Source organism: Schistocerca cancellata, chromosome 6 (assembly GCF_023864275.1).
Source record: "Schistocerca cancellata isolate TAMUIC-IGC-003103 chromosome 6, iqSchCanc2.1, whole genome shotgun sequence".
Taxonomy (NCBI): domain Eukaryota; kingdom Metazoa; phylum Arthropoda; class Insecta; order Orthoptera; family Acrididae; genus Schistocerca; species Schistocerca cancellata.
Window position 1 is genome coordinate 128,348,669 of NC_064631.1, and position 13,865 is coordinate 128,362,533.

Here is a 13,865-nt window from a genome sequence, read left to right on the forward strand (position 1 = left end):
CCACATACTACCGGTTTAAAGCTAAGGGCACATGTTACATTCACTTCTTATTCTATATCATCATTCATAAAATAGATGTCATTCATGACTACAACCAGCACTCCCTTCCGTTACCTCCATGGGCTGCCTCTTCAGTTAGTCCTGCCTTATTCACTGCCTAAGTAGGTCACACTTCATAGCGCTGCATCTCTGCACACCACTAAAACACAAATACAACAAAACACAGAATTCCGTGGCTTTTTCAACCGACAACTGGTCCCGTCGGTACTTCGGCGCAAGGCATTATTCCACATAAGCGCATCTACTGTGCGTTTCCTCATCATTATACATAGCGAAAGGTTTACCTTTCATAGCGTACCTTCTTTTTGTTTCCCTTACAAGTAATCATCGCTTCTCCAGAGAAAATCTCGACCATAACGTTCCAATATGTTCCTTCGACACTCGGTATAATTATTCATACCTAACAGATGACCAGGCAAAGACAGTAAAGAGTTCAGAATCCTTCACATATAATGTTCTAGAGCACTATTTGTATACTAAGCTAGTTTGTTGTTTACGAGAAATGACACTTTTGCCCCTAATTCTTACTCGATCCATTTCTTGTTATTAGATATGTGATGCAAACCTCCAGCCCTACGAGATCTGATCGTTTCTATTTCAATCGCGTTTTTATGAGCAACACTCCTCACCCGAAAGGGCCCAGAATAGACACTGAAAAAGTTGCTGCTAATGTACTGGTGTCTTTTGGACAATCTATGAGTTTTAACGAGAACTTTATTGTCTTATTCGTCGCTTTTGTTTGCCGTTTCCAGCATTGCGCTTCCCTTTTCATATTTTCTAAGAGCCCAGGCGAATCTGGAAAAACGGTTTGGTACCTCTTATGAACCGCACGTGCTTGTTCCCCTACCTCTGTCGATCCTCCATGCCGAGTTTTCTCGCGGATTACCTTCTCTCCTGTTTTCTCGTTATCCCGATCTCCTTCCTCTACATCTAGCATGCATAGGCACACTTCGGCATCATCCTCGCCGATCACGCGTATACCAAGGGACGCACATACCACTCTTTCTTCTACGCGTCCCTCATCGAAAGCAACAGTCTTTCTTGTCTTATGATCGCTCAAATGGACGCACATATTATCAAAATCTAGAACGGCCTTATAATGTCTCAGAAAGTCTAGGCCACGCACTGAATCAACTGCTAGTGACGGCAGTATCAGGAACACAGCCTTAAGGTCGCACGACTGAAAAGTAAAACCGATGTACGCCTGCTCTTTCGTCTCTACGCTCTTATTCCCTACCGCCCAACACACTCTTATTTTTTTGAAAAGGAAGCGTCAGACACAGACTCATCATACTGCACCACGCGAACGCATCTTCTCTCATCACCGATGGCTCGCTTCGTGAGTCAAGTAGACAGTGAATCGTAATTTCGTTATTTGTTATGCTGATTGTAGGGCTTTTGACCGAGATTACAACTGCTGTTTCCTCTAGTAAGACGCCCCGGATGTCTTCGGATTCTAAGCACATTGCATTGACTTCGTAAGCTTCATCATTCTGCATCGCAGACGTGCTCGCCTGTATCACTGCTAGTCACGCGTCCCTACTTTTGTTTGTATTGCTGCATCGGGAAATATCGTGTGGCTCCACTGACCTCCCATCCGTTGTGTGCAACACTTTACCATTACCGAGTCGGGGCCGATCTTCTCTAAAGCATCTCCAACCTCTATCGCTGCGCCGTGGACCCCAAGGGCCACTCCCACGCCTGTCATTACCACGATCGCGATTATTATGGCGAGCAAACTGTGGCCTCCAACTATGGTTGCGCCTCTGCCCGTAACTCCCGTCATGATTGCCTTCGAACCTATCTACGTTTTGCTGCTCATTTACATTTCTTTCAGTGCCTAATTCTTTCAGCAGGTTCTGAAAACCTCTACCGTTCTTCCATACTTCTTCACGCAATTGTAATTTATTTGCGCAATTTATTCGCAAGCTTGGTCAGACAAATTCTATTAAGTTCCTTAGGATCATACGTAGCATCAAGAAGCCGATTACTTTTGACGAGTTCTTTGTAAAATTCCTTGGGGTGTTTGTATGTACTTTCAACATAGTTTTCTCGTATCAATGTAACTTTACCCGTTCTTGCATGCTCCGAGACCGGAATTCGTTCGACAGTACTTAAGCATTATCTGCATATGGGTAGCCACTTCACCTCTCTGGTGACTGCAAGCGAATTTTATTCTGAGCACATCTCCCCCTGAGTGAGGTAGCGAGTGCCGAAATTAGTTAAACCACATAGAGGACAATGTCGTGATTCATCCCTGGGAAAAGAGAGTACGAAGAAAGTGTCTCCTGCATTTTTCCTCGTCACTGTCGAAATTCGTACCGCTGTTCGCCGTCCACACCGGTGGCGCCGAATTTCGTCTCAGATTACAGAATCTCTCTTGCAGACGTATTCCTTGGCTTCTCCACGCCTATGTTTATCCCTGGTGCTTTCCACTCCTCTAGCCGTGTTACTAATAGTGGCACTGCCCTCTGCACTTTTCGCTTTCCCGTAGCTTATTATGCAAGCCGTCTATCAGGTCCCGATTGCATTTCTTTATGTCTGCTTGCATACTTTTAAACCGCAGCAGTGATTGCACTTCTTCGAATTCCGCAATTGCGGCTGTCTGTGTCCTGTCCGAGTCCGCCTCATTCGTTAGAGTGATCTTCTCTGCAACACTCGTTTTGGCGCCCACCTGATTGATTGCTTTCTCAATCTCGTGCTCTTGCGCCGAGATCTGCTCGCTCTGAGCGGCCACTTGCTCACTGTAGTGTAACGACGTAAGTTCTTTATAAATGATTTTCTTTCGACATATGACCATGTGTAGACTTCGTCACCTACGTCAGTAACAACCTACTTCAAAATTATTTATATTCTTTTTAAATTGTCACAGAATGGTTCTTGAACGAAACTGTAAAACATCATTTGAGTCGTATGCACAGAATTACGTCACTCGGGTCAATTGGTTTACGTAAACTTTTTCAATTTTAGATGTCGTTTGTTTCTCCTCAGAAATTATATTGATACACGTTATCTGATTTAATCGAAATTAGAACCACACATTGAACTAACTTTTGAGATTCAAAGTTGCGATGAACGCTGTCAAAATTCAATAATCTTGTCAAATATATTATTAATCCATTCACATAATTCTTCATAAATAAATCCTCAGAACACGTATTTCAACTTTAGTAGCATCCACTAGTTTATTATCTTCCTACATACAGACGTGAACCTGAGCCTTGACAAGATAGGACTAACATTTTCAATAAGATTAAACTTCCTATGATATCATTGTTGTACAAAAAAATTACATATATTCATTTATCAATTTTTAGAAGCACGACGCAACAAATCGGTTTCAGAATCTTCTGTTGCTCTTTGGCTGTCGACCCGCGACGTATAGTGGCCAGCAATTTTCTCTCTGGTCCCGGCAGCGAAGATGCTGTCTCCGTTCGTTGCGCCGCCCTCTCCGTACATGAGACATAAAAAATAAATAGAAAAACTTTAGACAATTCACAACCATTACAAATATTACAAAAAATACATAAACAAAACTAAATTAAACTTATATTCACCTGCAAACTGGGCCGACACTGGTGGATGGGTGACGCTTCAATTTCGCGTCCCACTATATACCCCACCCACAAGCTCAGTTTTCAGGTTTTAGCCGAAAATAAAACTTTTTCTATATACAATATTTAACTGTTAATATATTGTTCTCACATTTTACGTAATCTAGAGTCCTTGCTCTTAGATAGATTTAATCCTTTTACTACGATATTGTTGTGACTATTTGTCATTTACTCTTAATTGTGCTATTATGGTAATTCATTACCGAATATATGGAGATTATTCCTTTTCAATTAATAGTTGCTAGTAAATACTCATGTAGTACGTTCTTTAACGTTGTTACATTAGGACAGAGCGTTCAAATTGTGATAGATTAGTTTCAGTTTTATTCATTTACTAGAGTTATTCTTTCCAAAAATGTATATTACTAATAAGTTTCTCACAATAACTAATAGTACTATTTACTTTACGTCATTCATTTCCCTAATGCTTTATTTATGCCTGAGGTCAAGAAGAAATCAAGAAAAACTTTCTTTAGAATCTCGGCACGGCTTTCTTTACCTTCGGACGCCTTGTTGGGTAATGGCAATTTATTTAGGAGAAACAAGCGAGAGGGCCTCTTTTTGTGTGTTCTATATTAACGCTATTACAAACCTCTATGAAAGGCACTCTGCTATGTTCTCGTGAGCCATATAGCTCTCGACGCCCATGGTCCCTAAAATTATTAACCATCCCCTTTGGTTCCTACTGTCCGAGTAAATTTAAAATATACAAATTTCCTTTTGACCTAATAGCAAAATTTCTTCCATATAAATCCCCCCTTTGGTTATCTTTCTCTTTTTGAAGTACCAGTAGATTATTGTAGAACACTTGTTTAAACTTTCTGTTATTTCTTTAAAATAACACCTAACTATCACGAAAACTTCACATGAATAAACTATGAACGCTTTTCCGTATGTAACATATATTAAATATTAACTTATTTAGGAATGAAGGGTTTCATTTGATCAACACTATATAATCCTTTAATTACACCTGATGAAGGTTCCATAAGAAGTAACGCTTTGGGATGTACAATCTTATGTACAACATATGGACCTTCAAAGATAAATAAGAATTTTCTACATTCCTTACCGATCTTAGAACTTTTAGGATGAGATCGTACTAACACAAGATCTCCTACCTGAAATGAGGGTTCTATAGCATGTTGATTATAACTTTTAATTCTCCGTTCGGCATTTTTAATAATCTGTTCGCAAACTTTTTCGTCTGAGATGCATTGTTGGATCTCATTTACTGGTGGCCAAGGTAGAGCAGCTAGTAAAGGCTCACCTATAATTCGTTTGCCTAAAATTTCTATAGGTGATAATCCCGTCGTTAGGTGAGGCAATTCATTTAATATCTTTTCGAATTCAGGCATTAGTTTGGCCCACCGAGTATGTTTATGTGCACAATAAGTTCTACATAATCGTCCTAATTCTTTCATGACTCTTTCTACTAAATTACTTAGAGGGTGATATTTCGAAATTAAGATATGTTTGATTCCATATTGTTTTATCATATCTTGAAATTTTTGACTAATAAAGGCACTACCGTTGTCAGACATAAGTCGTTTAGGAATGCCCCAGTTAACAAAGTAATTTCGGATGAGGCAGCGTATAACGCTTGCTGTATTCGCTCGTTTCAAAGTATATAGCATCACATGTTTGGACCAACATTCCATTACAACAAACACATAAGTTAATCCTCCTGAACTACGAGGCAGAGGGCCGAAAAAATCTAATGACAGTAGATCCCACAGACCTCGAGGAATTACAGCATATAATTTATAACGCTTAGAATTGTTATTAACTTTAACCTTTTGACAGGTTTCACAAGCCCTAATAATACTTCTCACAACACGGGACATATTTTAAAATAATAATACTTCATTAGATGTTTAATACATTTATGAATTCCAAAATGCCCGTAACCTTCATGAATATAAGTAGTTAACTCGTACACAACAGTTTTCGGAATGCAGATTTTCCATGTCTGGTGTTCCCTCCGTGCTTTCCAATACAACAAGTCGTTGTAATACAACCACACACCCCGGTTGTTAACTGTTTCATCCCCCTTATTAAGGTTTTGTATAAGGTCCCTATATTGATCATCATTTCTTTGATTGCATCTAATAGCAGTTACTATCCGTTTAACCTTACGTTCGTTCTCCTGAGTGAAAAGGAAATAAACATGGTAATTTATTCCTGATTCTTCTGCAATGTTAATTTTCTCCATTCCTACTGGATGTCTCGACAAAGCATCCGAAACTACATTCTGAGATCCTTTTATACACCTAATTTCGTACTGAAATTCTTGCAAGCATAATACCCAACGTAATAGTCTACGGTGAAGTTGTAAGTAGGCTGTTTATATTTTCTTATTGGCAAAGTTACGTAGCGCTCTATATGAAAATCACTGGCTGTGCTGTGTGCAGTATGTGGCTAGTTTGCATTGTTGTCTGCCATTGTTGTCATGAACTGCTATAGCTGGATGTGAACAGCGCGTAGCGTTGCGCAGTTGGAGGTGAGCCGCCAGCAGTGGTGGATGTGGGGAGAGAGATGGAGGAGTTTTGTAATTTGTCATGAACTGATATATATATTATGACTTTTGATGATATTAAGGTAAATACAGTGTTTGTTCTCTATTAATATCCTTCATTTGCTAACTATCCCTATCAGTAGTTAGTGCCTTCAGTAGTTTGAATCTTCTATTTAGCTGGCAGTAGTGGCGCTCGCTGTATTGCAGTAGTTCCAGAATGAAGATTTTTGTGAGGTAAGTGATTTGTGAAAGGTATAGGTTAAAGTTAGTCAGGGCCATTCTTTTGCAGGGATCTTTAATAGTCAGATTGCGTTGCGCTAAAATAATATTGTGTGTCAGTTTAAGCACAGTCGTGTATAAGTTGTTCTAAGGGGACGTTTCAAAGTAACCGACAATTGTTCAAAAAGATTAAAGCCTGATGATCAGTATATACAATTGTTTTTCTTCCCATTAATAATCCTCTAAATCGTTGAAAACCCCATACCACTGCGAGAGCTTCCTTCCTGGATACAAAATAATTTCTTTCATGTTTATTTAAAGTTCTACTAGCGAATCCAATAGGCCGATATAATCCCTTTTCATTGGTCAGATCACCTTGGAATATTACACAAGACACACCATAATCAGAGGCATCCGTACACATACAAAAGTCCTGATTGAAATCTGGGTGGTATAACATTTTGGCTTCCATTAACGCTCCTTTTATCTTATTAAAAACTTCCTCTTCCTCTTTTCCCCAGAGCCATACTGACTTCTCTTTTAATAAATCCAGTAATTTAGGATTAACAATATCCTGCCCTGGAAGAAATCTTCTCAGAAATCCTACCATTCCTAAGAATGATTTCAGTTGTTTCCGATTTCTAGGACTCGGGCATCGAGCAATAGCTTCAATGCGTGCTGGGTCTGGCCTAATACATTTACTGTCCACTATATGCCCCAAAAATCTCACTTCCTTCTTTCCGAAGTAAGACTTAGATAATTTTAAAGTAATTCCTCTGTCAATTAAACGATCAAACAATTCCCGTAATATCGTTACGTGTTCTTCCCACGTTTTAGTGGCTACCAAAATATCATCCACATATAAAATAATCTTTTGTAACAATTGCTGACCCAAAGCAGAATCTAATGCCATAATGAAAGTTTACACTGATATATTAAGTCCAAAAGGTAAAACTTGGAACTGATATGATCTGCCTTCAAAAAGAAAAGCCGTATATTGCCGTGAATCCGGGTGTAACATTACTTGATGGTAGCCAGCAGTTAAATCCATTGTACTCATATAACGAGAACCAGCAATCTTAAGAAGTACGTCCTCCATAGGAATAGGTCTGTCTCTTTCCATCTCTATAATTTTATTTAATTCACGGGCATCCAGAACCAGTCATACCCCACCAGTAGCTTTCTTAACGACCCACAAAGGACTGTTAAAAGCGCTACATGATCGTTCGATAATGTTTTGTTCTAGCATCTTACTTATTTCTCTACTAGCCGGTTCTTTGAATTGTACTGGAATAGGATAAGGTTTCTTAAAGAATGGTTTTTGATCTTTAATCTTAAGTTTACAAACGTAATCTTTAATTCTCCCCGGTTCATCTGAGAAGACGGCTCTAAATTCTAACAACAAAGATTCCAACTCTTCCGTTTCTTGTTCGGATAGACAATTCGTAGAATAACATTTTTCTTTCACTTCGGTTTCGATACTATTACTAGCCTGACATTGGTATACTTCATATTCAAGATCACTAAAATCTGTTAATAGGTTTATGGTCTGTGTGTACTTAATCTGTAAGGATTCGTAGAAATTTTCAGGTACTCGATTATCAGAAAACCTCACTTTAAAAGCACATGGATGGTTAAGGAAGAGTCTTTAAAATCTAATATAGCTTTATATTTACACAGCCAATCTATACCTAAAATTATGGCCACATTTAAGTTGGCTACGACGAGTACAGAGTGAGCAATTAATTGTTTAGCAATTTCAAAAGTTAAATAAACTTCCTCAGTAATATTTTGACTTCTTTCACCAGTAATTCCCATAATTTTCACCCCAGTTACAGGTAAAGTTGGGAAATTCCAATATTTTCTTTTAAGCTGAGATAATTCTTTAGATAAAATACTTATTTCGCTACCCGAATCGATTACAATATTTACTTCGGTATATTTAATATAACCTTTAATAACGGGTTTATAAGTTACATTCTCCCTTATCTGATTGTCTTCCTGAAGTAAATCTTGTTGCCAATCACCTTCCATTTGGCAGCATAATGATAAACTGCAATTGGGTCTTGTATAATCTCGACTAACAGTTCCCTTTAGTTGACCCGTACTAAAGGACCTTACTAGTTTTCCGAACTTTCTATGATAACGTCACCTACAACTTGACCTTCATTAATTACTTGAGGGTGGTTTATCTCATTATCGCTATTGCGTAATTTCCGCATTTTAGAGTTATTACCACGATTTTGTTGGCTCTCTTTATCTTTAGATTGACGTTTTATATAACAAAACCGGCTATGATTGTTGTTGTTAAATTTTCGTGGTTCTGAATTATTATTATTATTTCGAGGATTGTCATCTCTACCAAATCTAAATTTCTCGTCTTCCTTTTCTCTGTTAAGTATACCTAACTGTTCTAAATATCCTAATAATTCGCAAGGTTGTGACCATTCTATTTCTATCATTCTTTCCTTTACATAATACGGTAACCTACTAATTAGGACTCGTATTAAATGACTTTCAATAATTGGTTCTTCAATTAATTTAGCACGGTTTAAATGCCATTCAAAATAATTCCTATAACCTCCCCACCGTTTAGAATATGGAGAAGGGTCTAACAACTCTAAAGTTAAGTGTTGTTGTTTTCCTCTTGACCAATAATTTTGTTTAAACTGCTTAACGAAATCATCCCAGTCCCTAAATTCAGTTCTATGCAGTACTGCCCACTCCGCAGCTTCTGCTTCTAAATGTCCTATTACAAATTGAATCCGTTTTCCATTACTCCATTTAGGAGATAATGAAGTTTCGAAAGCTTTTATAAAGATTATAGGGTGAAGTTCGCCTCCTGGTTTGAATACAGGAAATCGACTTGCTACATTTGAATTTGTCGTTATATCATCCAAACATTCTGCGAGAGACATAGTTGGATTTTGTTTAGATTGCAGAGACGGAGTTGCGTCGGATTTGCTTGCCATGATTTCTTTATTTGTATTGTTGTCGTCCGAGCTAGCAAACACGATGCGACTGTTGTCTCTGATTACGTTATTACTTCTACTACTTGAAATGTTTTCATTATTATCTAATTCCGATAACCGTTTAGTAATTTCCTATATTCGCATTTCTGTATTGCATACGCGATTAGCCAGTATCGATTCTTCACCGTGTTCACGATGTGAACGCTCTGTACCTTCGTCAATGTTATTATCTTTGGAGGTCTCAAGGTTACTGCATATTTCAGTAATTAAAAATTTCATGTTTTCTATTTCAGTATGATCTTTTTCTGCTTGATGAGTTAATGTCTCTAATTCTACATTATCTATTGAAGAAATCTCTACAGGTTTGGTAGAGACCTCTTTAATAGATTCTAATAATTCTCTACGAACAGTTTCTGTTTGCATAGAAAATTCATCTCGTAACTTATCGTTATTTTTCTAAGATATTGACATTATCTAGTCTCTCGGTTAAGTCAGTAATATCATTTCGCATGCGAGTTTTTTCCTCACGCGATTCCTGGATATATTCTTCTAACCTTTTCCAATTATCAGCAATCTTATTACTAAGTCCTACTAGTTTTTCCTGCATTTCAACTTTAGAAGACTCTATTTTACCACTTAATTCTCGACTGGTTTCATTAAGATGTTCCTGTAACCTGTCTGTCGATTTTGTTAGCTCCCCTTTAAGTTCCTCTTTTAATCTAGCCGTAGATTCTTCATTAGACTGTTTTAATTCAGCTAAAAAATACTCGTTAGATTGTTTTAATTTAGCGATCGCCCTAAAAAGGGATCTCATGCTCCTATCGGACATAGATTGCTCTTCGTCTGACATTTCACTTCCCGACATTATTGTAAGATATTAACTAGTTACGCACGCAGACTTGTAGTCAGCAATCCTGTAAAAGCACACTCCCTATGTACAACACTCCACTTCCAACTTGAAACAGACTCACCGGAAACTAATATTGTAGTTTGTAGTTCTCGGTGATCAATGTGGTGCTATGGGCTGCAGAAGTAACAGCCGTCTATGCAGCCGCTGAGATGCTGCAACCCCGCTTCCGCAACCGGCAGGACGCTGAGTCGAACACCGGAGACGTCACTAGCTGCAACCACGCCCGGCACCACCGTATACAGGCGAAGCCCTCAGCAACACCTCTAATACCAGCCGGAGGAACGCCCCCCCAGCTGACGTACTGGGCCTGTTAGTTTAGGGAGAAAAAAGGTTGTCGGGGTTTGCAGCGTTCAGCTGCTACCCAACAGATGCGCCTTCTCGTATAATAACTGCGTGACCGTACTGCTTGGCTGCGCTCCGTCAGATGCCCACACCCGCGAAGTCGCCGCTGGCTGGTGAAGGCTCCACGAAAACTCGCGTTGACTTCCGAAGGACTCTTGATGTTTTGTTTCGTACCTGTGTGCCTTAGTTGCACCCAAGTCCTGTTTATAAGGTCGCCACTGTGTAGTGTAACGACGTAAGTTCTTTATAAATGATTTTCTTTCGACATATGACCATGAGTAGACTTCGTCACCTACGTCATTTACAACCCATTTCAAAATTATTTATATTCTTTTTAAATTGTCGCAGAATGGTTCTTGAACGAAACTGTAAAACATCATTTGAGTCGTATGCACAGAATTACGTCACTCGGGTCAATTGGTTTGCGTAAACTTTTTCAATTTTAGATGTCGTTTGTTTCTCCTCAGAAATTATATTGATACACGTTATCTGATTTAATCGAAATTAGAACCACACATTGAATAAACTTTTGAGATTCAAAGTTGCGATGAACGCTGTCAAAATTCAATAATCTTGTCAAATATATTATTAATCCATTCACATAATTCTTCATAAATAAATCCTCAGAACACGTATTTCAACTTTAGTAGCATCCACTAGTTTATTATCTTCCTACATACAGACGTGAACCTGAGCCTTGACAAGATCGGACTAACATTTTCAATAAGATTAACTTCCTATGATATCATTGTTGTACAAAAAAATTACATATTTTCATTTATCAATTTTTAGAAGCACGACGCAACAAATCGGTTTCAGAATCTTCTGTTGCTCTTTGGCTGTCGACCCGCGACGTATAGTGGCCAGCAATTTTCTCTCTGGTCCCGGCAGCGAAGATGCTGTCTCCTTTCGTTGCGCCGCCCCCTCCGTACATGAAACATAAAAAATAAATACAAAAACTTTAGACAATTCACAACCATTACAAATATTACAAAAAATACATAAACAAAACTAAATTAAACTTATATTCACCTGCAAACTGGGCTGACACTGGTGGATGGGTGACGCTTCAATTTCGTGTCCCACTACATCACTCACACGAGCAACAGATTCTCTCTGCTCCTTGCAGACGTCTTCTAGGACTTCCCTCATTTGCGACTCCGGAGGAATGACGATTTCTCGCGAGAACAGTTCGGTTTCGAACACCATCACACGATTTTCAAGTTTGCCCGTGGCCTCACTCACTTCGGTTTGTACCGACTGTATCTCCTTTAACATGTAGTCAACTAGTGCTTGGTTTCCAACAGCTGCTGTTTCGACTCTGGTTTCTAACGCTTCTAGGCGTTCTTGTTCGTCAAATCGTGTATTCACTGCTCTTATTTGCTCGTCCAATTTAATTGTTATATCATCTCGCAACTCGTTAGTTGAGTTGCTCAAAGCTTCATTTAATGCTTTATTTGACACGTTCAATTTATCACTTAATGCTTTATTTGAATTATTCAATTTATCACTTAATGCTTCACTTAATGCTTTATTTGAGGCACTAATCTGTAAGGTGAAGTTATTTAATGCTTTATTTGCCCCTTTCTGCTCATCGGCTTGTTGCTTCATGAACTGAAGGATGCTTGCTAGGAGCAGGTTCTCCATGCTCTTGCCTCCCGCGCTGGCCAAGGCTGTTGGAAGCGGTTCTTCCGTAGCTTCGCATCACGCACCCTCGTTAGTACTAGCAGTCTCCAAGGTCATCCTCACGCTTCCTATCTCGGATTCGTTAGACTGGCGTTGGGGCTACCTGTTTGTTCGCCACCCGTGGTCACCTGACACTGCAGGTTCACTGCCCCGCGTTCGGACTCTGGAGCAGCCGACAATGCCGGCGCGTTCTCTACACTGTTGTTTCCAACACTCAAAGTGTCCATATCCACTACACTTTTAACACGCATCCTGGTAATCCATTGCCTATCATTACCGTTACAACCTCTGTCTCTTACACCTTACGCAGTATGCAAGCACAAACCGCGAATGAAAATTCTAATTAACTAAGTTCAAGTTTCAAAATCCCATTATTTTTACAATAGAACACAACACACTCACAACAACAGAATACAACACAAATGAAGACAATGCTGCATTCAACACAAGCATTATTGTGCTATGCTATTCAAGGAAAGAAATTATCAGTACATTAAAACTTTGTTATAATTAGTACATCCTGATTACTAGTCAAAAATCCATGCGACTCAAAATCTTGGGCAGGGAAAGCACCTGCAACGTAACTTCCAGATTAGCGGCGCTATAGTTAATGTTACAGCTCGACTTGGTAGGGAGACTACTGTGGATTATGATGTCCTACAGCTCCTGCAAGCTACCCTCTGTAGGAATGATTTAACAAATTCGTGTGGTCCACAAAATTACAGGCCCCTGCGAGGTATTGCCGGGTGTTAATAATTTCTAGTGGGAGGGTTCCACCAACCGGTAAAAATTTGAACGCATCGGAAAACGTAATATTTTTAGAACCACTACTGAAGGCACCTATACAGGGCACAATAGGGAGCATAGAGGCTTTGTTTACTTCCATGACCCAGCATTTGACTGTGGTGCTGACTTTCACCTGTTCTTTATGATGAAGGGAGGAAATAATCAGACGAGGGTATAGATGAATTGATATTTATTCAATATCGATGGCATTTCAACAACTAGCTGTGTATCTGTTGGAATATACATCATAACAAACTTTATTGCCTCTTTCTGGTTTATTCATTCATTTAAATAAAACACTTTTTGGATTGAGCATTTTCAAAGAATCTGAACAGTTGAATAAGGTCGGATCCGTGAGTTTATTTAGAAGGTGGGTATTCAAAAGTCTTCAAAGCTGTGGAGGTAGTGAAGCCATATGGATAAAATGTATCACTGAACTGGAGTGCTGAGGTCATGTACAAGCTAATGGGTATGGGGCTGCGATGACTGAAAACAGCATAAAAAGAAAGGAATTAGAAGACGGCAGAGGATTAGATGGTGAAAGTAGAATCACAAAATCTAACAAAGATTAAATCCAAAATTATTATGACATGGTCTAACATGTGTTAGACTGTTTCTGATCTATCTTCCTACCACAGTTGCACAAGGACACTCTGAGTTCGGAAGAGTGCAGCAGTACACACACTGATGTAATCAGACAATGATCTCAATTTCGGTTCCACTACACTCCCCGTACACAAAACTTTATCGCTAACAGG

General features: G+C 39.0%; 1 protein-coding gene across 1 annotated transcript in view; it reads right to left on the reverse strand.

Annotated features, from left to right (window-relative positions):
- The window catches only part of LOC126088186 (transmembrane protease serine 11D-like), a 49,064-nt gene extending 36,782 nt beyond the window's left edge, over positions 1 to 12,282 (reverse strand). Inside the window, exon 1 of the mRNA XM_049906311.1 lies at positions 11,734 to 12,282. Coding sequence (XP_049762268.1) covers positions 11,734 to 12,282 — 549 coding nt within the window. The remainder of the gene's footprint in view (positions 1 to 11,733) is intronic.
- Positions 12,283 to 13,865: the final 1,583 nt, after the last annotated feature.